The sequence below is a fragment of the Poecilia reticulata genome, chromosome 21 (assembly GCF_904066995.2).
Source record: "Poecilia reticulata chromosome 21, P_reticulata-male-v2, whole genome shotgun sequence".
Lineage (NCBI taxonomy): Eukaryota > Metazoa > Chordata > Actinopteri > Cyprinodontiformes > Poeciliidae > Poecilia > Poecilia reticulata.
In genome coordinates, this window is record NC_088850.1 from 14,683,664 (window position 1) to 14,709,705 (window position 26,042).

At 37.5% G+C, this 26,042-nt stretch overlaps 2 protein-coding genes across 3 annotated transcripts; one reads left to right on the plus strand and one right to left on the minus strand.

The window, feature by feature from the left end:
- Positions 1 to 2,104: 2,104 nt before the first annotated feature.
- On the minus strand, positions 2,105 to 17,184 carry tmem63a (transmembrane protein 63A). 2 transcript variants are annotated; one of them, XM_081602448.1, is made up of 24 exons: positions 16,928 to 17,184; positions 15,063 to 15,228; positions 14,776 to 14,855; positions 14,545 to 14,614; positions 14,418 to 14,455; positions 14,173 to 14,319; positions 13,174 to 13,221; positions 12,973 to 13,081; positions 12,823 to 12,893; positions 12,648 to 12,728; positions 12,106 to 12,223; positions 11,607 to 11,678; positions 10,819 to 10,952; positions 9,782 to 9,925; positions 9,320 to 9,473; positions 9,117 to 9,223; positions 8,943 to 9,029; positions 8,796 to 8,861; positions 8,404 to 8,566; positions 7,638 to 7,743; positions 7,385 to 7,552; positions 5,752 to 5,867; positions 5,608 to 5,658; positions 2,105 to 4,375 (listed from the first exon to the last, which is right to left on the minus strand). In XM_081602448.1, the coding sequence occupies exons 2-24, from the start codon at positions 15,198 to 15,200 to the stop codon at positions 4,247 to 4,249; spliced, it is 2,397 nt and encodes a 798-aa protein (XP_081458574.1). In that variant the 5' UTR covers positions 15,201 to 15,228; positions 16,928 to 17,184; the 3' UTR covers positions 2,105 to 4,246. The 2 variants fall into 2 exon arrangements, with proteins under 2 accessions (XP_081458574.1, XP_081458575.1); XM_081602449.1 differs by lacking the exon at positions 11,607 to 11,678 and having other exon boundaries at positions 16,928 to 17,181.
- On the plus strand, positions 17,076 to 25,796 carry gprc6a (G protein-coupled receptor, class C, group 6, member A). The gene is made up of 9 exons (XM_081602808.1): positions 17,076 to 17,134; positions 18,657 to 18,879; positions 19,396 to 19,572; positions 20,403 to 20,873; positions 22,069 to 22,524; positions 23,233 to 23,448; positions 23,798 to 23,834; positions 24,060 to 24,561; positions 24,599 to 25,796. The coding sequence occupies exons 1-9, from the start codon at positions 17,076 to 17,078 to the stop codon at positions 24,795 to 24,797; spliced, it is 2,340 nt and encodes a 779-aa protein (XP_081458934.1). The 3' UTR covers positions 24,798 to 25,796.
- Positions 25,797 to 26,042: the final 246 nt, after the last annotated feature.

Below are 26,042 nucleotides of genomic sequence, written 5' to 3' on the forward strand. Positions count from 1 at the left end.
TGGCCTAAAGCTGGTTTGAATGGTTGGGTGTTTGTGGCCTCTGAATTTTCCCTGCACCTCCATTCCTTTTTAAACAGCTTTCTGCTAGGATGACAGCTCCATCTGGTCCTCAGCTCATCTCCATGTCAGCAGGTTCGAAAAAAAAAAAAAAAAAAAAAGATATTTAAAATTGATTCATTAGACCACAGTGCTGGCTAAAGATTTCTTCTTCGGCTCAGACGAGTTGTATCAGACTCAGGCCCAGACAGGCTGATGGAATTCATGGATTTGTGTTTTGCCGCTCTGTCTCTCTCTCTACTGTGGCGTTTTAATTGCTTTCGCAGGAGCGCAGACGAATCGTGTTCAGCGACAACAGTTTTCAGAAGTGCTCCAGAGCCCCTGCAGTGATTTCCACAACACAGCCACGTCAAACACTTCAACTCGACTTCAACCAGGTCCATCTTAATTAAACTCAGGCCTAGACAGGCTGGTGGCATTTGTGGATCTTTCATGTGTAATTTTTTTATTATTTTTTTTCCCTCTCAGCTTTTGTAAGGTGGCGTTTTAATTACATGTGTCGAAGGGAAGACAAACTTTGTTCGCTGACACTATTTTTTAGAAGAGTTGTCAAACCCCCTGCAGTGATAACCACAACACAGTCATGTTTGCTATGAATTTAAACTCTTGCGGACAGAGTTGTTATCCAAATCAATCAAGACAGGACATATTAAGGAGGAAGGAATTTCCTAATTTTGTTCAATTTAGAGAAGAAAAATAAGAAAGCTAAATGATTGAACGCCTTTTTCCCTGAAAGCCTGAACCTCCCTTTTCTGAGGTTGTAAAATTACATTTATCATCAACTGAATCTGACAATTTCTCTGCACCATTTCCAAATGGTGCCCTCCATAACAATGTCACTGATAAGGTACATTTTTACATAAAAACTGTATTTTATTGCATAGACCTAGTATCAAATGAATCATAATATACATTTGCCTTTTTTTTTTTTTTGAAAACAGACTCTGGGCTTTGGCCTACCTGCTCTTTCAAAATTAAAAAACCCGATCCCCAAAGTAGTGCATATGTCATATGCAAAAAAATGATATCTGAAAATTATGCAAAAAGGTTTTACAAATAAAAATCTGAAAAGTATGGCAAGCATTTCAAATCAGTCGCCAGGGGAACAGGTTAGAAAAATAAAGTCACTGAACATGGCCATGTCAGAAGAACATGATCCATGTTGTGAGGAAGCTGGTGAGAGAAAATAGGATTATGGGAACCTAAATATAAGCCAGAAAGAAAACTTAAGAGTGGAGAAGATCTATGACTGGGTTGGAGGTTCTCCTTCCAGCAGAATAAGGACTCTCAACAGAGCCACAATGGAAATGGAGGGGGTTGCATATAAATTCACACCAAGTGTCAAACATTTTGAGAAAATGTGAAAAAAGTTAAAGAGTTGCAATACTTTTGAAAGGAACATACAACTTTAAAGATTACGGATTTTTTTTTTTTTTTTTTAACTTGAGGTTTTAAATTATTTGCAAAATGTTGCATGTCTTCGGGTTCCCATCTTCAGAAATGTGGTTTACAAAAAATGAATAGCCCGTTTTGTGTAAAACTACATAATACATGTGTATTTGAACACAAGATGCTGCACGCCACACCCGGTTTACACGCAGCTGGATCAAAACTTTCACACGCCCACGAGAACAAGTCGAGAACCCCTTGGCCAAGAGCTGAGCCAGTGAATTGTGGCGTGTCCAACTCTGGGTCAGAGTTTAGTTTCATGTGTGGATTTGGAAAGCTGCTCGGTGTTGCGCTAGCCGCTGGATGCCAATGCTTCCCGAGGCCCGCAGTCGTAACATCTTTATTACTTCTGCTCCTCAGAGGAAGTTTCTCCAGCAGTGGTTGAGCGTTGTATACACGAAGCACAGATAGTATATCAGGTGTCCAACATCAAACTCCTCGTTCTTGGAGCTGCATGAGAATATCTGCGATCCATTAGTGGCCCCCAAATCCCGACTCTGCACAGCTTTGTCATGTGGCTTTGTTGCGTTTTTTTGTATTGCAGCCATGACAGATTCTGATTATTACAGCTTAAACAAAATGAGACATAGTTGCATAGTCATATTTTGAACTTTAATGAAAAACATAGCAGTATAAGCTGTATGTTTTGCTTAAACATATATAAACTTCAACTTCATGACAGAGGCGACTTTTGCACGAATGGCATCCTTGATCAGCTCCTCCTTCATTTAATATTTTTTCTTATTTTTCACAAAGTAAAATAATAATAAACACGAAATAAAACTTTAAAATCTACAGTCACCTCAAAATAACGGACTCCAGGCTTGGATTGTGTATAGAGCATTTTCATTCTTGTCTAAAGTGGGTTTTATGTAAAAACATAAAAGCATCAACTTCTTTTTGTCTTTTCACAAAAAGAAGTAAACCTAAAACTGTGTTTAAAATGATCTCTGATCTGTGCAAAAATAATTCTCTTAAGGATTTACAGCTCTAGATTTTTTTAGATTTTGAACAAGAGGTGCTAAATAGTGCAAACAGAGTAATTCAACACAGAATTAAAATCCATAAATCAGATACTGGATTTTACTGAACATCCAAGCAACAAGAGACGACTTATATGGGTACAGCGGGTAATTTCCTTTTCTTTGGCACTTGTGTCACCCTCAGATTAAATGACAACCTAGGTGGTGAGCCATAATCACCCCCATCAAAAATGAAAAATAGGTGCTTTCAGATTTTACTGAATTGACATTAAAATATTTTATTCAAATACTCTAAAGTGTGCTTTGTAAAGATAAAATGATAAATGTATTCCTCAAACTTGTGTTTTACCATTCTGTAGCCTGAAAGGACCTTAAAAGAATGTGTGGACATTAACACTGCAAAGCGAGTGAACAAGCAAAGTCGTTTTTCTCGAAGCAACTGAAAACCTCTTCAACTCTTTCTGCTTCTGAACTGGCTTTTGTTCTCCTAGCGCCACTGCGAGGCTCCATTAGATTACAGCGAGCCTCGTCCAAACCTTTCCTTTCACCACGGCGACCAACCTCAACGTGATAGTGTACCACTTCATCACTTGTCTCAAACAACTGTGCTAATCACTGCAGTCCCCTTCTAGACAGCCCTTTATTTAACAACAGTGGTGTTTCCCTGCTGAGGCAGGTACTGTGGTGAGAAAGGGGAAAGGCCAGGAGAAAGAGAGGGTAAGAAAAAGAAAAGGAAACAATAGTAAAGGATCAGGTGAGGAGGTGGAGCTGGCAGGGTTGTAGCTCAGTAAACTGGTCCAGACCAGTGTCAGAATAAGTTAGAAATGCTCAATGCAACATTGTGGGTTTGACCTTTTTGTTACAGCTTTATGAATATTTCAGGGGACCCACATCTTTACTGCAGCTCAACAGCGCCCCCCAGTGACAAGATGAGCACATGTACCTCAAAATATCCCTGGAGTTTAAAAACGACAATATATTAACACTGAACTCCTTCACCCTTTTGACAAAAAAAATAAAAAATGTATTAAGAACTCCTTTGAAAAATAACTTAAAAATCTATTACATTCAACAACAAAAACGTCTAGGTAAAAGATTAATTCGATCTTTAAAATGTAAAGTATTTCTGTTTACCTGTGGATACTATAGTAATGCATAATTACAACAAAAAGTGAACTTCCGGATGCGAACCCTCTGCCATATTTGTAAATGCAAAAGTCTTGGTTTCTCTGTCTCATTAATAAAGCAAAAACACTAGTCATTTCAGTAAACATAAAAGATACAGAAGGTGCGATATAAAATCTTTCCCTCGAAGGGTGAAAATATCTACTTGTGCTTGTCCAGCTCTTTGGTAAGTTGTAGGTTTAAAATGTGCAAGTAGCCAACAAAGAGTTCCTTAGTTTTCGGCCTGTTCTGAATGGCAGTGTTTGTTACAAATATTACTTGGTCCTTTTGAAAGTGTCCTCAAACAGGATGTGTTCTGTCTATGCTGCTCAAGTGCAAACGATATGTCTAATATCAAAAAAATTTCCTGAGATATTGTTTTTTTCCTTCTTATAAACAAGCCCCTGGAAACTAACATTAGATGCGATTTAATCACAGAAGGATTAAGGATAGTGGGTTGATGTTTGAACAGGGGAAGTGTTAGTGGGACTCCCTGGAACAGTTTATAATCACACCTGAAAAGCAAGTAGAATCACTTTTGGTAACTACAGGCATCTTTGTTTCTAAGGTGCGCCGCAACAGAACCCAAGGAGTTATGAATGTTCGACTGGACTAAAGCTCTTAGGTACACCGTCGTCTAAGGAGCCATACGACTGTTGAGGTCTAGGTTCCTTTGTGGTGGTGGCCGGTGATCGGGTATCGAGCACTCTTGGAAGATAAACCTGCAGATGTGCAGATAAGGACAGAGGGTTAGCATTTATGGCATCTTCCATAATCTGAAAGCACTGAGTAACAAACTTTGATCTCCGCAAAAGAAAGCATAGTAAAAGCACAGATGACGTCTTTAACTTGCATGATTGACAATTTCGTCCGTGTTTATAACAGAAACGTACCTCAAAGTGTTTTAGAAATGGCTGCAATTAAATATATAATACTAAATTTTGATAAAATCTTCACACTTGTTTTGTTTTCTGACAATTAAAGTTTGAAAATAAATAGATGAAAGCCGTTTTATTGAGAGTTTGGAAATAAAAACTAAGATTAGGTGAGGAAAAATCAAAACAACAGCAGGGAATAGTTCAATTTGAGACTCTAAACTTATATTCAGGTTTAATTCAGTTTTAAAGACGTGAACAGAATGTAGAACTAGTTCTTGTTTAGGGTGAACTGGTCAATGGTGACTATTACTTATGGTTATTCAGTTGGAAAAAAAAAATCTATGTTAAGAAATAATTGTTTAAACCAAATTAAAATAACTACAATTTTTTTGTACCCCTAAAAACTCCAATAAAATGTATATAACCAAAAGTTTTCTTTTTCCCCCCACCCCCAAGTTGAAACTTCACATGTTTAAAATGATCAGGAAGTTGATAATCTTATCAGCACTAACCCATAAGTTCCTGCCAGCCTTTGGTATAAATATAACTTGACACATAGAGCCATTATATCTAGTCCGTCTTCAAAATAGGAAAGACAAGATGTCATACTATTTAGGTCCAGAACTTACTACAAGCAATAGTTATTTGCTGAAAGTTGCCCATATGAACAGTCAACTAGAAAGCTTAACACAGTTTTTTTTCTCGCTGCCTTGCAAACTGAGGACATAAACTTTAAGTCTCACTGTGAAAGAACCGCACAATGTTTTGCATGCAAGGTTTCCATACATTCTAGCCAAAAATGTGGTAAATCTGCTAATTTGAACTTTGGTTCAGTCTTCTATGTGTGTATTCTACCTTAAGTCTCCTTGTTTGTTGTACTGCTTCCAAACAGAAATATTTCAGACATGATGGTAATGATTCGTTAGTTAATAACTAATACCAGAAACATGACCAATAAGTTCAGCAAACAAACAGCGAGGTTAACTTCAGGTCAGCATGGAACATGTTCTCGACATGTATGATCTTTGTTGACAGTGGAACTTGTTATTTTGAAAGAACAGGCACAAGTACACCACCTTAGTATTTTCTTGCACTCCCTCTACTGTATCCTGGTCCTCCTCTTTCACCTGAAAAAGAAAAACAAACAAGTTGAAGGCTCAGCGTGAAGGATGACGTCACGGCAACGGTGCGCTCACACGCAGAGGTGGGGGAAGACTCACCGTGTAGTTATGAGGACTGAGGTACTTGAAGTGGCCGAAGCAGGAGAAGCCCAAACAGATGAAGACAGTGAAACACAGGACAACTAAGGTGAACAGGGACGTAGCCGTTTGGAAACCTGAAAGACAGTACAGGATGATTTTAAACACACTACTAAGGTCGACTCCCAAGAACACAAAACAAGCAGGGTAAAAAAAAAACAAAAACAAACAAAAAAAACAGGTAAATCATGACGTAGTACTGACTTATTTGCCTCAGACAGGTGTGTTTGTGGCTTTCAGCTGCTTGAAGCAGACAATCCTGTTGATTAATCTTAACAATAACTTTTATAATAGCAAAATATCTGCCTGCAAACACATGTTAATTATTGCAAATAGTTCTTCTCAGCAAAAGAGGAGGATATCACAATAAATTACAGAGTGTAATTTTCCTTCCAGCTAGACAGGTGAGCTGTCAAAACGAGACATTTTTAATAAAGTTAAATGATATGTTGCACAACACAGAGGTATGCATAAAAACTCATTTCAACTGTCTGAACGTTTTTCCTTTATTGTAGTAATTGGGATTTCCTGATCTTCAAAATAAGAAGTATGTTCTCCTCTCCAAGGCATGTTAAAGGCATTATTTTTATGAAGAAGTTAAAATATAAACCTTCAATAATTTGAGATTTTTACAACCTTGAACTTTGAGTTCTGAGGTTCAGTTGGCGCCTTAGGGGCTTTTAACACAGGCTGTTCATACCTGATTGTTATCCAACAAACTAAAAACCTCAAATACGCTCAGATTGCCGCTACACTTAACCGGCTTTTCACACTTAAGAGACATGCAGTTCTGGAACACAATGTTTGATCTGCAAGGGAGCGAGCAGATTACGTACTGTTTACATATCTTTAACATTGCTTACACTTCACAGGGAGGATTGCTTATTGTGACCTTTGACTGCAGGGGGATATGTTATCGGAGCTTCGTTTTTCTCATGTTAGGATTTCACCTTAAAATATCAGTATTTCAGCAGAATTGTCGACATGACTTCAGTGTAAAAACACTGAAGTTAAGGTTTAGAGAACACTAAATCACAAAATGTACAGACTACTCAAAATGAAAGTTAACATGTCCAACTTTTAAATCTTTCTTTAAGTGTAGATTGCCTTGCAAAAATATTCACAGAAATCTCAAGAGACTTTTTTTTTTAATCTGAAAACTGATTAAGTTTCTTAACTCTCAGACATCAAAATAAAAATCTAACCATATCAGAACCCCAATTTATTAGTAAATGGACTCTAAAGGTTCGTTAGGTTCATTTACTGTACACTATCTAAACATGGCCGTCCGCCTAAAAGTAGAGAATTTATAAAAGAAGCAGCCAAGAGGCCCATCGTAACTCTGTGGACCTGCTGAGATCCATAGCTTAGGTGGGAGAACAACATTCAGTTGAAAAAGAAAGACGATAATGTTGATATCAAATCTGAAGTCTCAATTGCAGATTGCCAAAAGGCGTTTTAGATGTCAAATTTGACCCAAAACGGAACTTGTTGTGTCGCAAGAAAACTAACTTCAAGTCTTAACAGACAATCCCTAGTGTGAAACATAGTGGTGGTAGTATTATGCTGTGGGAAAACTTCCCTTATTTCTAACCTGCTCTCAGGACAGAGAAGAAGTAGAGCCATATGAGGCAGATGATTGGTGCTGCCAAAACTTGATTAACAGCTCCGAGGTGGACCCTGCGGTCGAGGCGAGTCGGAAGGTACGCAAAGAACAAGTTGTGTCTGTCCACCAGGTGCTTGAGCAGCATGTAAAGGAGACCTAATCGAATCAAACATAAAGTAAACACTCATGTTACTTGGCAACAATCAGAAATTAAGCATGAAATGGGATTCTGATTATTTACCAAATGGCACAATGATGGGGCAAATGATGCTGTAAGCCATAATGACCGTAAACACACACAGAGTCCAGCCGTACATGGCTCCGTATTCAAACTCATACGCTTGGTGCTGTGAAGAAAGAAAAAAACATTAAAGTTAACTTCTAAATGAAGCAGTAAGTATATTCATATAAAATAGATGACAACATTTCTAGTACAACAAAAACCCTATAATGTGAAATGTGAAATAACAGCCCTTATTAAAGACACTTTTGTCAAAGTTTTGCTACAATTAAATATATTTATTGTTTTATTTATTTTGAGACAAACAGATAAAAAATGCATATTATGTTCCTTACTGGGTAAAAAAGGAATGAAGAGAAATACATGTACATACATATATACACAAATATTAAAAAAAAAAAAATTTTTATAAAATATCACTGCATTTACACATAAGCAAGAAAATAATTTGACTTGAAAATGAGATGGGAAAAGATAAACTTATTTACGCCTACTCCCTATTCATACATAAATCATGTGGTTGTGACTGTAATCTGAGATTTAAGTAGTTAATTTCTAGTTCTGTAGAACTTACCTACATTCTACAGAACTGAAACCAGTTACATACAGCACATAAGCTATGTAATATGTTATGATATAAATAAAATATATTATACTTGTATTACAATACATTATGATACCTATGCATATACAATATGCAGATTTATATATGCATGTGTACAAGAATAGCTAATAAAAAATGAGAAAAAGCATAAAATGTCATTACCTGTTTGACGTATTTTCTTTCTGCAGCAGAGCGAGCAAGCATCAAACGTATGGTGTAAAGCAGTAACCCTGGCAACCGCAACAACTCCATCCCAGAGCCCACCAGGCCAGCCGTGATCACGTAGTTCACGAAAAACGCTCCTTGATCCGGTAAAAACACACACCTGGAGGATTATTTAAAAAAAAAATTAAATTAAATTTAAAAATCAACACCTAGGAAGGATGTGATGAATACCATCTTGTGGGACAACAGAACAAAACTGGAAACATTTATCCAGACAATGATTGCTTGCGTCAGACAAAGCAACAAATAATTCCATGTTTCTTAATCCTAATTAAAGAATATAACTGAATTAAATTTAGAGAACCAATGAGAAAAAAAAAAATACTCACTCAAATCTTGTTTTCCCGTCATTTAGAAACGTTTTATCAAACAGCCAACGGAAAAACCAAGCAAGACTACAAGGACAAAAACAAACTAAGTTACTTGAAATAATAAAACACTTAAAGGAAGGTGACATTCTGCTTGATCGGGATTACCTGGTGAGTCCTAGCGAGGGAAGAATAAGTACCATGAAGAGCAGGAAGAAGTACAACTTTCGCATCATGCTCAGCTGCTCACTGGACCTGCGATAACAGAAAAATAAAAATATGTACTTGCCATAAAACCCTATTCAATGCACTCACTACTACAGTGTAATGTGTTCGTCATACATGCTCCAGTGTGCCTCTCCCAGAGTAGAGAAGTACACTATTGTAGGCAACAGTGCAGAAAAAGACCAAAGCAGAAGAGTCGGGAAGAACTGGCTGATGATGGGGCTCTGGATGGAGAAAAAAAAAAAAAAACATAAAGATCAACAGTCGCTCCCAAAACAAAACCATGACAGCTTAATGTTCTTTGAGTCATCAGAACTCACATTAAGATTGTATATTGGACTAGTCACGTTGAACTTATCCATGACGTTAATGATGATGGTGGGAGTCGTCAGGAAGGTGAGCAGGATAAACAGGAAGAGGTTTATTCCCAGCCAGCGGATGACCCAGCAGAAACCGTGCACCGAAAGGTTCTCCCTGGTGGTCATGGAAAGCAAAACAGAGAAGTTAGTCTAAGAAAATAAAAACCAGTAGAGGTTCTTGTGTGTAAGCAAGATATGAGCAAGACTAAAAAAAAGATAAAACTAAATGTTCAAAACAACTAAATATGTTGTAAATGTATGCATTTATTAAACCTCACCCTGTTGTTTTCTTATTTATTTTTTGAACAATGAATAATATAGTAAATAAACACAATTTAAAGGGAATATAGAAATAGTTTTAACACACAGTTAGGATGTACAGGGAGCACGCAGTGTGTGCTGTGTTGAAGTTTCTCATCTTACCAGTAAACACTTTTGGGATGTGGAGCGAAGCTGACCCGCCACTTGTTCACATTCAGATCTCTGCTGACAGACGAAGGCTGAGGCTCCCTCCCACAGCAGCAGCCTGGCCATTCACACTTGATGGCATTGAAGTCTTTTAGAATGCTACAGTGAATTACACAGCAGTTAGTGATGCACAGTATCACTAATCAATATCACCCTGCTGGTGGCACAGAGTTTTATCTTAAACCATATATTTGAGATTTGCAATACCAGAAAAAGTTATATTAACTGCAAATGACTGCTACTAAATACTACTGAAATTAGGCACATTTGTGCATATGAAAGGAACCATTGTACCATTATTTCATAGACACATCTTGACAGAAACATTTCCATTGAATGCTCCACAAATGCAATGCAAGGTCTGAAAGAAAACTATTATAGCTCTCACTTCTCCCATTTTAATTTAGTCACAAGTCCTGCAGGGGACATAAAGAACTTGTGGAAGAAGGATGATTGGATGAGATCAATCCAATCATCCTTGAAAAGGAAGCTGGTCAAAGTTAATGGAAGGAGAAGTAGAGCTAAAACCAATCCTGGAAGAAAACAGCTGAAATAAGTTCAGACTGAGATGGAAGTTCACTAGTAGTATAATGTACTTAAACATACAGCCACAGCTACAGTGATGTACAATTAAAATGGCCCAGTCAAAGTACGGTTCTTAATATTATTGAGAATATCTGGAAAAAACTTGAAAAGTTGGTGTTCACAGACGCACATATTAAATATTGTCTGTTGGCAGATGTACAACGCTGGTACATACATGCTCTAAAAGCAGCTTAATTGTATTGAGAGTTTGGTCTATTCAAAGTATTGATAAATGCAAATATGCACCATGTTTTTCATGCTGTATAAACCATCCTTATGTTATGCGCTGCTTCTAAATCTCAAACTGATTTGAAGCTTGTGGTTGCAGCAGATCACAGAACCTTTTCATACTAACTTGTATGAACAAGTTAGATATTGCAAACATTGAATGAAGAACGGATACTCACTGCTTTGCCATAGCCTCGTTCTGCAATGTGACAAAAGCGATACCCAGAGGTTTCTGTGGCACTTCTTCTGCATGCCGTCTCATTTCCTCCAGCAGCAGCTTTTCTTTATGTCTGTAATATTCTATGGCATCAACCTGAGAGAAAAAACACAAAGTTCAAGTAAAACAATTGTTCCTTTTATTTAACTTTTTCCCTTTTAGCCGCAATATTTAGGTTTTGCTTTTTTTTTTTTTAAACCCATTTTCTTTCTACAGATCTCTTAAAATACAAATGACCTTTGAATCCCAGGTATCAAATTAGTATCCCGATCAATGCATTTTAAAAATATCACTATAAGAGGCTCTGATGAAATACCACATTTGTGATTTGTCATCAGCTACACTTCCCAGTGTTGCCAAAAGATTTGCAACTTTTTGGTTTGTTTATGTCCGTCTTTTCCTTAACAAGCTAAGTAGTTTTCACCGTTCATAAATATATTTGCGATCCATGCATTTTATTCAATAAATATGTTAATTAATATTTATGTAAAATGAAATAACTACATTGTTTATTAATACAAACTAATGTCCCCAATCTCTGAAATCTATTTTTAAATGCAAAATCAGACAATGTGTGAGATGTGAACTGTCTGTGAGGAAAATAGTGGGCTGCCTATGATAACTATTCAGGCAAAAAACTATTTTAAAGTGTGAATGAGAGTGTAATATCTGTAAAAACCTTGTCCTGACACCTGCCTGCTTTGTCCCTGAAACATATCTTTTGCTCAGCAAGTTGTAATCTCTCCTTACCTGATCAGTCCCTGTATCATCATCCCTGCTGCTGGCCTCTGGTCTAATGTCTCCTCCCTGACTTTGCTCTTTCTATTGTGACAATGAAGATTTCTTCTAAATATGTAGAACGCAACAGTGAGCACAACTTCTGCACAGAAAAAAGATTGGGTTCATTCCTGGCATCCACTAAATGGTAAGGAATTGAACATAAGCAGAGGGGGTAGAGTAGTCAGAAATGTACTCAAGTAAGAAAAAGGTTACTTTTGAAAATGTCCAGGGTCTGGATAAATGCAGAAAAAAAAACTATTTTTCTACTTTCCTTTTTATTATACTTCCTTACTGATGAAGTATAATGTGTTATTTAACTGTAATTTAAAACTGCATTGTTTTTAAAGAGGCATGCCTGGATTGAGGTTAAGGTCTTGGGATATTGCCTGATCTAGCAGTAGTTAGATCAGGCGTGGATGAAGAAAACCCTGTGACGTAAAGAACGCCTTGATTAAAGGATTCATCTCACCCTTTCACAGCTGGAGCAGCAGCACAACTGGCCACATACACGAGGGGTGATCAGCTCTCGCACTCCTGTTTTGTCCAGGATACGCTCATAATACCGCAGGTTTTTCCCAGCTCGAACTCTGAGTGGTAATAACAAAAACATAAACACAGACAAAGGGTGCTCACCTAAAAGTAAAGCTAAACTAGCATTCATGCTTAACTACTTTGCATGAAGACTGCGTTTGAAATATGTTTAATTTCTTATAAACAGAGCCACTCCCTTTTGACCGGCGGTGTTGTTTAAGCACGTAGTTGCATCTCTAGCAGTCACAGAGCAGCAAATGTTAATATTCCACTCATGATGGACATAATAACTTGTCCTTCGGATTAAATAAACTCTGTTGCATTAGAATGCAAGTTCCCGAAGTTTACTTCAAACGATGACAATACCGTGGAGACATGACGACATCTTTCAGCCTTCATTTCAAATGTATTAATAAATAAAATTACAGTCTAGAGTATTAAAAGTACAGAAAAGAAAATCAGCTACCTCTAAGATCTTACCTTTCCTTATCAAGGTACATGAGTTTGGCCACGTTGTACCCCAAAGTCACTGCACACAGCTGGCAAGAAGGATATGCCTCCCTGAGGACAAATGCAACAGCAGATGAGCAACGCAACAGATCCTAATTAGTGATATGGTTGCTTCAAAACAAAAAGTCAAAGTCATTTTACGTACGTGAAGTGAGTTTTTACTTGCTCATCTGTTGCTCTTTTAGGTATCGAACACACAAACAGGGTGTTTCTGGCCTACAGAAAATGAATGAAAGGTGAATAATATATAAAAGAAATCATATCAATTTTTTGTGTAACTATTAAATAGACTCACTCTTTCTCTGCGCACGCCTTTCATTTTGGACGTGTGTAATCGCAGCATCACTACCGTCAAGAACAGGTAGATAACCGCAAACACAGTATGAAGCCATAAGAAGTTGTTTCTGGTGTAACAAATGGTAGGTACCATTAAGAACTATAACAGCAGGACTGCATGCTTATTACCAGAGCGCATAAATCTTTAAATCATACTTACTGAATGGAAAGATTTCCAATAGTTGTCCATCCAAATTTATGGGCCTCACTACCTGGAAGAATGAAGTCAGTATTATTTTGTCAAGCAACAGAGACGCAATACAAATATTTTGAGCGTGTGAACATCTTCACCCAATTATAAAAGAACATTTTGATTTTCCCCTTACGCCGTGCATTTTATTTATTTCCTGTCGTTATTTTGTGTTGCCAACCATTTTGTTTTACTGGAAATGTTGAAAAATCGCCCATATTGCTGTGGATGTGGCTGGGACCTGTTCTCAGCCCCATATTTATTTTCTGTTCGCTTTTAGGTTTGATGTTGTGTTGTGGTGAATCTTACATGCAGGTGTGCTGGCTTCTGTTATTTTATGCCTTTTGCCCTTGGGCTTTAATAAAACCTAGTTTCATTTTGTACCCAGTCAAATTTAATGAAAGTTTATTTCTCTTTGTGGTTAAACATTTTCTGAGCTTATCAGAGAAGATTAGGATATATAATCATGAAACTGTTCAAACCTCACTTATAATTTAAGTGAGGTTTGAATATTACTTTCTGGGGCTCATATTACATTTATATGTTTTTATGAAACCATGCAAGCCAGCAGACTTTTATAAAATTTGACAGATTATGATCACTGATCAAAACAAAAATGCTAAAAGCAGCCTTCTGCAGGCGGCTATTACTTCCTGGATACAAAAGCCAATTTTCTTAAATAAAAAGAGCAAAAGTAAGCTATTAAAAATTGTCTCAAATCATTTATCGTTATGAACTGAACCATTACTGACGGCTCGTTTCCGTATTTTTAAAGGTCAAAAAAACAACAACAAAGAAACATTACTTCTGTACATGTGATTGTGTTTTATTGCTTCCCGTTTTTCTGTTCTGCTTAGTTGTAGTAAGTCTGTTAGTGTTCAGCATTACTGAACACTTGAGAAGATGTTAAACTCTAACTTTTATGAAATGGAGTCTTTGTCAGATGGGGTGCAGTACTCGGTGTTAAACCTACTGTAAAGCTTTCCAGACATATTCACAGGCAGAATGATTGACAGGGAGGTGACCGTGATGATCACTAGCAGGATGATCAAATGTCGCTGGAAGGAGAGGTAGTGAACAGCATCCATGCCACATTTCTCTTTAATTTTTTCCTCACTGAAACACAAACATAAGATAATCAGCAACATGCGATAAAACATGTTTAAGTTAAATAAAGACACAGAAGAAAATGAAAAAAGCTCAATAAGACTCACTCCATTCTGACGATGTATGGCAGCCAAGAGCAGAATCCCTGTACAGGAGCAGAAATACTGTATTACAAAGAATACTAAACGTGGCAGCATTTTGAGATAGAACTTTTTTTATGATGATGTTGCATACCGACTCATAATCAGGGTCCTCAGTAGTGGACGGCATTCGTCCATAACGACGATGTTTTGATTCATTAAACCTGTCACACAAAAGTTTCCTGGTAAAAATGCTTTTTTATCCTAAAACCATAATTTATTTTAATCTAGACTTTTAGATTCTTGTCAGTATATTTGCCAAACCACATAGTTTTAACAGCTGAAAACAAAAACAAAAAAAATGCATGCCAAGGTATTAACCAACCCTTCATTGTCCGCGACCAGAGCTAAACGACCGTAGTCCCAGAACTTCTTTCTGATGACTGAGAAGACCAGCAGCAGAAACTGTTGGTATCAAAACAAGAGCAAATTTAGGGTGAGTATGACTTCCGTGTAGAAAACAAGACAAAGAGACATCAACTCATTTGTAAGAACAAAAAGAAATATGTACTGAGTTTACTGAATGGTGTGCAAGTCCTGATGAAAGAACATTTCGTGTCATAAACCTTTCAATGCTAAAATCAATTTTGAGGCAGGTCCACAGAAACATACAATGAAAACGCAGAAGTTAATCAGCAGGACAAGTGGAACTCCTCCAAAGTCGAGTCCTGAGAGAACAGTGGTGTGGTTGGAGGTGAAGCAGCTAGGAGTTGTAGAATTAGAGATCACCATAGGCCACAAAGCAGACATCACTGGAGTGAGGCGAGGCCTGGAGAATCTGTAGAGAATCACAGAAACACACTTTCAAACATGACCTGACCATGTCCAATAAGGCAGAGAATCAGGAAAACTGTTATAATATGCTTAGGAAGTTACTAACTAATTAATAGAATATACCTTACTGTCAGTGCAACAATCAACTTTGAGCAAAAAACAATAGTTAAATATTTGGCAATATTGAGCAACTTGATAAACTGTTTTGTGTAAACCATTACTTGGCATGTTTCACAGCAGTGCATCTTCTAATATAGCTTTTGCTTGCAATGAAAGTTACCTTCCAACCTTACCACCTGTAGATATTCTCATTTTTGGTCATTTCATTTTGGCCAGTCACTATAATTGTATTTTACAAAAGAGATGAATCACAAATTCATCTCTACATCTCCAAATCATAATATCCTTATGGTTTAAAGTAAGAGCTGAAGTGACCACAGCATTTCCTCTGGCTGTGGTTAAGCTGAAACTAGGCTCAGTTCCCCTTGCTCTCATAGCAAAGACGAATTAAAACGTTTGGCAATATTTCCAGTAGTGGAAGAACCCATCATGGTGTTGAAACTAAAGGAGCACCACCCATTACTCCTATTTTGCAATTAGTAAGTAAGTCATTGGTAAGTAACGTCTCTGTGTAAGCAACTAACTACAGGCTCTAGAAGAGCAAATAGAAACACTTGGCTAAGACCAACTTGTTACTCCAGACCAACTTGTTACCCCCTATGGTTACAAGTTGTGTGTCCATAGGGGGTAGAATTGCAAAAACAGTAGAATATTGATTTTGAAAACAGCAAGCAATTTTAGCAGGCCTTCAAAATCCTCTCCAATAAAATAGTCAATATAGGGAATATATAACATGATAACAGTCCAGATCCATATTGTTTTTTTCTAAGCAGTAGCCATGGTATACATTTTTGTTTGCTTTACGTTTTGTTAGAGCTGTTTTTTGTTTGTTAGTTTTTTTTTTTCCTCCCCCACCCTGGTCCTCAAGGTGCACTGACCTGCATGTTTGAGATGCTTCCCTGCTTTAACACACCTCATTCAGAAGACTGCAAATCATCCATCAATTGAAGTCAGGTGTGCTGAAGCAGGGAAACATCCAAAACATAGGTTGCAGATATCAGATATATTTGATGCCTGGTTTGTGGGAAGTGTCCGTTTACTTTTGACACACCTGATGTGCAACATCAATTACGACCGCGGTTTATAAGAGAGTACAGCTTTATAGCCCAAAGGAGCTTTTGTATGAAGAAAGAGATGAGATACTGTCAGTGACGGAGCAGTTCTGTGTACTCAAAGCCAGTTTAATTGTACTGGTTCTCCAAGTAATCAAACCACAGACACACGCCCTTTCTTGCTAAAATAGACGAAGTCATGAGGAAACAAACTGGACTTGAGAGGCATGACAAAGCTAACTGTTCTAGTCTACCGCAAATAATCAATTTAAAAATCTTCATATAGCTGAGCGACGTGTCTCAAACTGTCTCAGCATAAACAGGAACAGTGTCAGTCAAGCAGCTGTTCGCTAGTTTTGGGGGGTTTTTTAACCTTGACGAAACACAGCTGAACACACGTTTTAAGTTGTAATTTATTAACACTAACCAGACTATTAACCGTTTAAAATAGTAAGCGCTTTAATAAATCAATTTGGAAAAACAGGTACGGAAGTTACCCAGAAACTTTGCGGTATACAAGAACTCGCTTACCTTCACAAACCGTCTGAAGTTAATTTAGGACCACAGCCGCTGATGTAACGAGAATCCCTTATCTGCAAGTGACAGACAAATCTCGCAAACAATCTTGTCCCTTACAAACTCTGAAAGTATATTTCCTCGAACTGTACATAACCAAAGTATGCGGGACTTCTTCTGCTTCACTTCTCCGCACATGCGCAGAAGCAGGAACTTCCTAACGCAAGTCTCGTGCTCAGTAGATAAGTCTTCGAGCCGCTCCTTTCAGGTTTCTACCTGAAACTGGTTGCACAAATTACACTTTTTATTGCGACTACAGCAGTTTAGAAAGTTTTTAAAGGACGATATCGAACCGCACAAACAATAAAAGCAGCTAAACACAGGAGCATGAAGGTGTGTGTTGATATTTTTATGCGTAGGAATATTAGGGAGTGACATTCAAACATGGATTCTTGATGTAAAAAGCATTTTATAACAACTGAAGGTAACATAGTCACTTGATTCTACTATAAAATGGTATCATGTGCCAGGAAAATCATACCGCCCCATTAAACATTATTTGCCACCATTGGTGAATAATAGAGGTTTCTACCTGCAGTGCACAGAGTGTGTTTGAATCGGCAGTGCAAATAAGCAGAAACAGGCTTGGTTCTGTTTGGGCGATGTATCAAGGCATAAAGGGCAGAAAGCAATTTTAGTCATATTTAAAACCACTTCTATACATAAGTGTAGCCCAAATAAATGTCCAAAGAGATTATTTAAACTTAGGCTATGTATTACAATTCAACAAGCCAAGTCAGTAAGTTTAAACATTGCAGCAATATCTTATCAGGCTATACCTTTGGTGCATATTGATTGTGCCTTTAAGTGGTTCAATTCGTTATCGTTTTTTTCTGCCACTAGCTGTTAAAAATTCTGGAAAAATGATTCAGCTGAATCTCATGTAGTTCCCAAGAAAAGCTTTTGCATGTCCTAACTGCCTGAAAAAAAGTATACATACATACATACGTACGTACGTGTGTGTGTGTGTGTGTGTGTGTGTGTGTGTGTGTGTGTGTGTGTGTGTGTGTGTGTGTGTGTGTGTGTGTGTGTGTGGGGGTGTGTGTGTGTGTGTGTGTGTGTGTGCGTGTGCGTGCGTGTGTGTGTGGGCGTGTGTTGTCCTGCATTCATTAGAAGTGTCAACTCTCCAACACGTCAGAAACCAATAAAGCTAACTTAAAAATAACACTTTAGTGGTAAAGGAAAAAATAGCTTTTTCCTTAAGGTTTATATCAAATTTTGTTGAAACCTTTGGAGAATCCCTTAGTCTTGCTGTCTTGCAAGTGATATAGTCCAAGTAGTACTTAGAAGAATAATGTTAAAATAGTTTTAAGATTGTATTTACCTTACAGGAAGTTTGAAGCCTCACTCTCTTGCAGACACACCAGCGAGACGCACAAACCTGAAACTTCGGATCCTGCACAAGGGTTTAAGAAATGTTTTAAGGAGGAAAACCTTCACCAAACATAGAAAAGATGAAGCAATTTTTCAGTTTTTGGTTCTTTTTGGCAATTTTTTCATTACAAGTTGTCTGTAGTGAAGCCTTACAAGAGGCCAAGTCTCCAGGGGACATTATAATTGGAGGATTGTTCCCAATACATGAAAGTGTTGATGATAATGGACTCTGTAACAGGTATTTCTTTATTTCTCTAAAGAAATGTGGTTGGCCTTTGGCATGTGTAAATAATTCGTTTTAATTTATCAGGTTCAGTGTTGCTCGGCTGGCCCAGTCTCTGATGATGGTGCGTGCAATAGAGGAGATAAACCAGAGTGGAGAACTTGGTAACATCACTCTGGTATATCACATAGTGGACTCCTGCAGTGATATTACCACAGCGTTGAGAAACACTCTGCCCTTCATAAAAATAAATGGTGAGCACTCTCAAGACCAGACTGAAAATAATTCGTATAAAAACAATCTGTCTTTCTAATAGCAGGCGGCGATTTTAACCTGATGGGTCAACAAGGTAAATTGCATAATGTTTTCTATAAATACTTTTGATAGAATCCTAGAGATATGGTGCCTGAATTTAAATGTTGCATTTGTTGATCACCTTCCGCTTATCCGAGAGGTAACAGATGCAGGAACAAAACCCAGACACCCTCTTTCCGGTGACCGCACATTGTGTGGATAAATAGCATGGGAAATATTTAGTCCCTCCAGCAAGATCTGGGTCTCTCCCGGGGTCTTCTTCCAGTTGAATGTGCCCTAAAAATCCAAAGCCTGCACCCACCAGCCATACGTAAGTCGGTTTTATCTGCAACATCATTCTTACGGTTAAGATTCATATCTCTGGACTAGACCACAGCTGGAGTTTGGAATGTGGACAGGTCAGAAAATAAAGAGCTCTGCTTTTTGGCTCAGCTCTTTCTTCACCGCAACAGCCCATGTTTCTGCAGAGGACGATCCTATTAGTTTGTTCATACACTGACATTATGATAAGATACATGAACTCCCTTTCTCGCAGTTGAAACTCACCTTCTGTTCGTATGCTTTCTACAATCTAAACACAGATCGTGAACCACAGCTCACCCCACCAATGATGGCCGTCATAGGAGATTACTACTCAGAAATATCTGTAGCAGTCACAAGACAACTCAACTTGGAGAAAATCCCTGAGGTATGATAAAAATGAAAAAAAAAGCTTAATTCATGCATTTATGATATATTTAACTTAATGATCAAATGTAATGAATAAATACAAAATTAATATCCTTTTTGCTTAATCAGATAGCAACTGATCTTTCTATTAAAAGGTGTTCGCTTCCCTCAAATTTCTTCTGTTTTAGCTTTTATTGCCAGACTTCTTTGTTTCAGATCATTTTAGTATCAAAGATAACCTGAGAACACAAATAGCTGTTACCCAAAGATAATTTAATCTTTTAAAGGGGAAGAAATAAATTCCAGCTGAACTGACCTTATGTGAAAAAGAAATTGCCTCCCCTTTGTTAAATAATGATAACCATGTTTTTTTTTTTCTTGGAGGGGGGGGATGAAATTAATTTCAGTGGCCACACTCAAACCTGAAAGCTGTCTGACATTTAGATTCAAGAACGGACCTAAATAGAGTTTGTCTGATCGCATGAAGCGGCTGAAAGAGAAAAAAGACAAAGTGGGCTTCTCAGATGAAAATCCCTGCTTACAAAAAAATAATACCCATATTTGCCAGAAAACATGTTGATGTTCCACAAGACCTTAGTTAAAATTTTCTGTGGACTGATGAGGTGAAACTCGAATTTTGTTGAAGTGAAAACCATTCTGACAGTCAAATATGGTGGTCAGAATGAATAATTGTCTGAGACTTTATCAATTACTTCTTCACATTACTCTACCTCTGTAAAGGAGAAGGTATTTTGTTTTCAAATTGCCATATTTTGACGCTGATATTATTATTATTATTATTATTATTGGCGTTGCTGTTCTAACATGAGATTTGTGATATTTGTACAGATCAGTTACGGATCTACATCTGGATTACTAAGTGATAAAACTCGCTTCCCGAGCTTTCTGAGGACTGTACCAGAGGATGATCACCATGCAAAAGCCGTCATTGAAATTCTCAAGGATCACAACTGGAACTGGGTTGGAATTGTGGCAACCGACGGTGAATATGACCGCTATGCAGTAGAACGTCTCCGGCATCATGCGGAGCATCATGACATCTGCTTTGCATACATTAAATTCTTGCCAGAGTTTCTTGTTGACAATAACCTCAAGGACAGCATCAACGAAGCGGTCAAAAGCATCACTGAAAATACCAATGTCTCAGTTATCGTCTCCTTCACCAAACCCAACCACATGATCAGGCACGTGCAGAGGGGGGCCCAGGGGGTGCTTGAGCACCTACCCTTTTTGCTCCTTGCCCCCAAGTGCCCTTTTAGTCAATTTTTATGTTTTTTTGTTTGTTTTTTTGTTTTGTATTATTTTCTAAGCCCTCTTCTGACACATAACATGTACTAAAATTATTATTATTATTATTATTATTTTATTTTATTTTATTTTTTGTACAACATAAGCCCTCTGGTCACCTTGTTACCTTTGACCTTTTGCCCGTGAGGCATGACACAGTTGCCTCTCGCGCAGTGAGATAAGGCGGCTAACTGGAGCTCAACGTAGCGAACGTTCCAGATTACAGATCAGGTTATGGTGAATTAAAACGTTTCTGGTAAATAAAGTGGAGTAGACTTGCTACTTGTCAGATGACGGAAAAGGTTGACGTATTGTTTCTGCTTCAGCACAGAGTCGCGGTTTAAGCAGAGAGGTAATGAAATACAACAGACACTGACAGGCCTCTGCGTCTGCCTTTCTCTGAAGAACTACTGAGCGGGAGGAGACAGCCAGGTGAGGAAAAACTGTTCTTTTCTATCGATTCAGTATTTTTATCATACAGACATTAGGGTGTTGTTGATGTGCTATTAGCTAGCTGCTAGCTAACGACTTTGCTAGCAAAGCAAGATAACTAAAAAGCTTCTCCCCTGTATCTTTAATGATATCAGTCATTCTTCAGTATCGCTTATGCAATAGGGGCACATCGCCCGTCCAAAACCGATCATCTCCATAATGGATGCATGTCTGATCTTCTAATTTCCTTTGCTGCATAATGTACATTGCCTTTATTCTGGCGTTAGGTAAATGTATCTTGAAGGAGAATAACAATTAAATAAAAGTCCAACAAGGATATTCCTTTAGAATTAAAAATAACTCACCCTGAATTACCATGATAGATTTAATGAATGTAATAAATGTGTGTCATTAATGAAGGGGAAACAAACTCAATCCAGACTTTAAGTTTAGAGTCTGGTTCGCAGAGTATGCAGTAATTTTTTCCCCCAATTATTCAATGGGGGAAAAAAACTAACCTCAGTTAAGTAAAAAAATAAAACTTTGGAATTGTAATGATTCTTTTTATAAAACTTTTTTAAATTAAATAACAAATTTTTGTCTTGTGAACTTAAAAAGTTATTTGCCAAACATAAACTTTTATTTGCACACATCAGAAATCTTTTGCCCACAACGTCATGTGAGAATCACAAGCAAAACTTTGAGTCAAACAAAAACTTAGAATATTAAGAAAAGATTTCTGACATCATCAATCAATGAAATTTTATTTGTATAGCACATTTCAGCAGCAAGGCATTTCAAAGTGCTTTACATAATTAAAATAAAAACAGCATGCATTTTTACAGCATGTAGAAACAAAGTTTGGATAGCCAGCGACACCTGGTCACAATCAGTTAATTGTCTGGACACGACAAGGTGGAATTTGAAAGATGTCGAGACAGTTTTTGGCATAACCCTAAAATCTGGAAACACATCCAGGTTTGAACAGTTTCTCAGGAATCTTGATAAACGCCCCGATCTGTACAAGAACAACTCATTTTTGAGTGACTTTTTAAATGGGACTGTCAGTGGCTCGAATACATCACTCGATACAAAGATCACTCAGTTAATCAACATGATATATCCGTATGCTGTGTTCAGTATCGAGCTGGCAATCAAAGCAATTGCTGAGACTGTTAAAGACCTGTGCATCAACCAGGAGTGCGACATTGCCACGTTACAACCTGAAAAGGTACGCACCTAAACACACACATAATACAACGGCACACAATGCTATATGACAATAGTGATTTGTGTGTTTATAGCCCCTAAATGCTTTCACATTTTGTCACTTTAGAAGTTGAAACTAATGTTTTTACAGGGAGTTTTGTCCAAGTGTATCTATGAGATGGAGGGATACATGGTTTTCAAATGCTTTTAGAAATGAAACTTAAAAAGTATTACATGCATTTTTATTATTCCCACTTGGCATACATGTTTTTTTTTTTATCAGCATTTCATATCTGGAGACTTTGACTGGGTCTTCACAGCAAATGAATATTCTTCATCCTGAACTGTTCCATTTTAGCTCCATCTGTGCATTTAGGAATATTATTCCATTAAGTCTTTTGTAACCTCAAACCAGCTTTATCCCAATATTGCACAGCACACTTTTCAGATTTCTAGATGTTTCAATATCAGTGTATCATTTTCTCTTACTTGACAGTTATCCACTATTTTTTGTTGGTAAAATCTGAATAAAATGCATACAACATTGTGCTTGAATAACTATGAATACTTTTGCCAATGAAAAACAGATACATCTGTAGCAAATGAGAATAGAATAAATGAAGAATTCACTCTGACAATAATATGCCAAGAAACACTGGTCTCAGTGTGCAAAGTATTTCTTGTATGCATGCTTGTTATAACCACAGTCTTCATTGCTTTGTCGTTTCAGTTCAGAGATGCTTTGAAAACAGCAAATTTCTACTTGGATGGGAAAAAATATTCATTTGACAAAAACTGCAATCTCAACTCGGGGTATGACATTTTCCTGTGGCTATACAACTCTCCAAACACTCTGGACATGAGCAATGAAGTTGGTCATTATGACATTGAAGGGGACAGCATGACGTTTATTAGATCGGAAATCAGCAGTTTATATCATCGGACTGTTAGTATTTTCATTCTTTAATTAGCTTTTAATTAACTTTCACAGCTCCTTTTAATCAGCCTAATAAAGTCACTCAAGTGACATTTTGTTAACATAAATAAGTTTCTCTTTGAATTGCAGCAAAATGAAAGTTCTGGGTTACAAAGGTTTTATGCTAAATAAATAAATGTTAATAAATAATGTTGTAAATAATGTCAATACAAATAAGCAATATTTGGAATATAACATTATGATTTGTGTCAAGGAGTTATGATTTACTAAATTTTTCCAGTAAATTGGTTTGGTTAGATGATGAACTGTATGAATGTGTAGAATTTGCTTGCTGAAGAAAACTACTTTATCTTTGTAGAAAAAAGTGAGATCGAGGTGCTCAGCGTGTTATCCTGGTGAGTGGAAGGTCCGAAAGGCTGGACAGCCAGTTTGTTGCTACGAATGCAAGAAGTGTCCCGTGAACTATTACTCGGCCCACGAAAGTTTGGATTATCTGACATTTAGATTTCTGCAAAGTTCAACGACATTTTAAATAATATTTAAGAACTGATTTTGTGGAAATATCGGTCTACTAGATCAAAAGTAGAACATTTTAATGACCATTTACTCTCTAATTGCAGATGCTTCTCTTTGTTTGGCATGTGAAAACACCACTCTCTACTCTTTCGAGGGCAGCCAAAACTACACCAAGAAAAGAATCGACTACCTGGAGTGGGACGACGTATATCATATTGTGCTTCTGGCTTCTGCTGCACTCGGAGTTCTGCTCACCCTTGTGGTTGCCGTCATCTTCCTCGCCCGCTGGAACACGCTAGTCGTACGCTCATCTGTTGGCCCCATCGCCATCCTCCTCCTCCTCTCGCTTCCGAGTACTTTTGGGAGTGTGGTTCTATTTGGCGGTCAACCCAAGGACTGGCAGTGCCAAACACGACAGGTGTTGTTTGGTTTGAGTTTTACGTTATTTGTCTCCTGCATCTTGGTAAAGTCATTTAAGATCATCTTGGCCTTTGAATTTGACCCTGTAACACAAGGCATCCTGGAGAAGCTCTACAAGCCTTATCTTATTATTCCATTGTGCATGGCAGGCAAGGTGCTGATCTGCACAGTGGCCTATGGGCCAATGTGCAGAAATATTTGCAAAAATATTTGCTGCCTATAGGCCTCCGGTGTTTCAGCAGGATTCTAAATCATTTGTCAAGCTACTTCTCTTGAAATGTGACGAGAATTTATTCCCTGCGTTTGGGGCCATGCTAGCCTACATTGGCTTCTTAGCAATCTTCTGCTTCAGTCTGGCTTTCAAAGGTAGAAAGTTGCCTGAATGCTACAATGAATCCAAGTTCATTACTTTTCTATGCTGATTTATATCATATCCTTTCAATCCTTCAAGAATTTGGGGGAAACTACCTACTACTTAATCAGAAGGAACTCAGTCTAGTACCTTTGTACTGCGGGTAAGACTGTGTATGTGTGTAATCTCGGTAAAGGAAATGTAATAAAAGACTAAGCTATTCGGATATTTTTGTGAGGTCTGGCACACGGACCTTTAACGGTAGTTAAAAACAAAACAAGAGAGTTGTTCCTTTATCTTATGGAGGAAGTGTTGTTATATCTCTTGGGGAATATCGTAAGCTTTGTTGTCTTGCCAGGTTCAACTCAGGTGAAAAACAAGTTGATGGTGCATGACATCAATAGTTTTTTTGTGTGTCAAATCAGTAAACTGGAATGCAGCAGCTTGCTTATTTATTTATTTATCTATTTATTTATGTATTTTTTTGGCGATGTATTGTTTCTAACCTTCATCAAACAAGTAAATAGAAGAGTCAAAAAAGAGTTACATGTTGACATGTTTTATATTCCATACTGTCTCTTAGTTAAGGAAGTTTGACGGGCTCAATCTTTTGCGGTTGCACCAAAGAGACACATCAAGCCGAGATGTTAAACCTGTATGGGGGGAGAGCTTTTTAGACACTTTTACATGCACTTAAGTGAACTCAATAAACAAGAAGACAAGAAGACCATGCAATTATTCGGTTTTTAGCGCTTCCAATGGCATTGGACGTTGTTTTTGGAGAATTACTCCCAACCCGGGGAATTGTGGAAGATAATGGGAAATGTAGCAAGGATTTTAACATTTTTAAGATCATGCAAAGGCATGTTATTTACAATTTCATTCCACTTACAAACTGATGTGTTAAAGCTCAGTATGCCTGCATTTATTTTGTGCAAACATCTGACCCAGGTTCATTGTTGCTCAGCTGGCCCAGTGTCTGGTGATGGTGTATGGAGGATAATAATCACATCGGGGAATTGGGGATCATATTGTGAACTCGTGGTGATGTAACCAGTGCATTGAAAAAAAAAAACACCTAGAGCACCATGGAAATACCATGCTCCCCCTTTAATTTATGGTTCTAATAGAGATAAAATTTTAGCTTCACTTTTTTAAAATTCTGGTGTTTTCAGTTCTTTTTTTCTAGAATTTTCTAATAGTGTACTGTAGTAAAATGTGTCTCATTTGAAATAGCTAGCAATTTCAAATCAGACACAACTCTCTTGTTTTGTGTTTGGGTTTATATCTAGAAATCGAGACATATCTAAAGAAA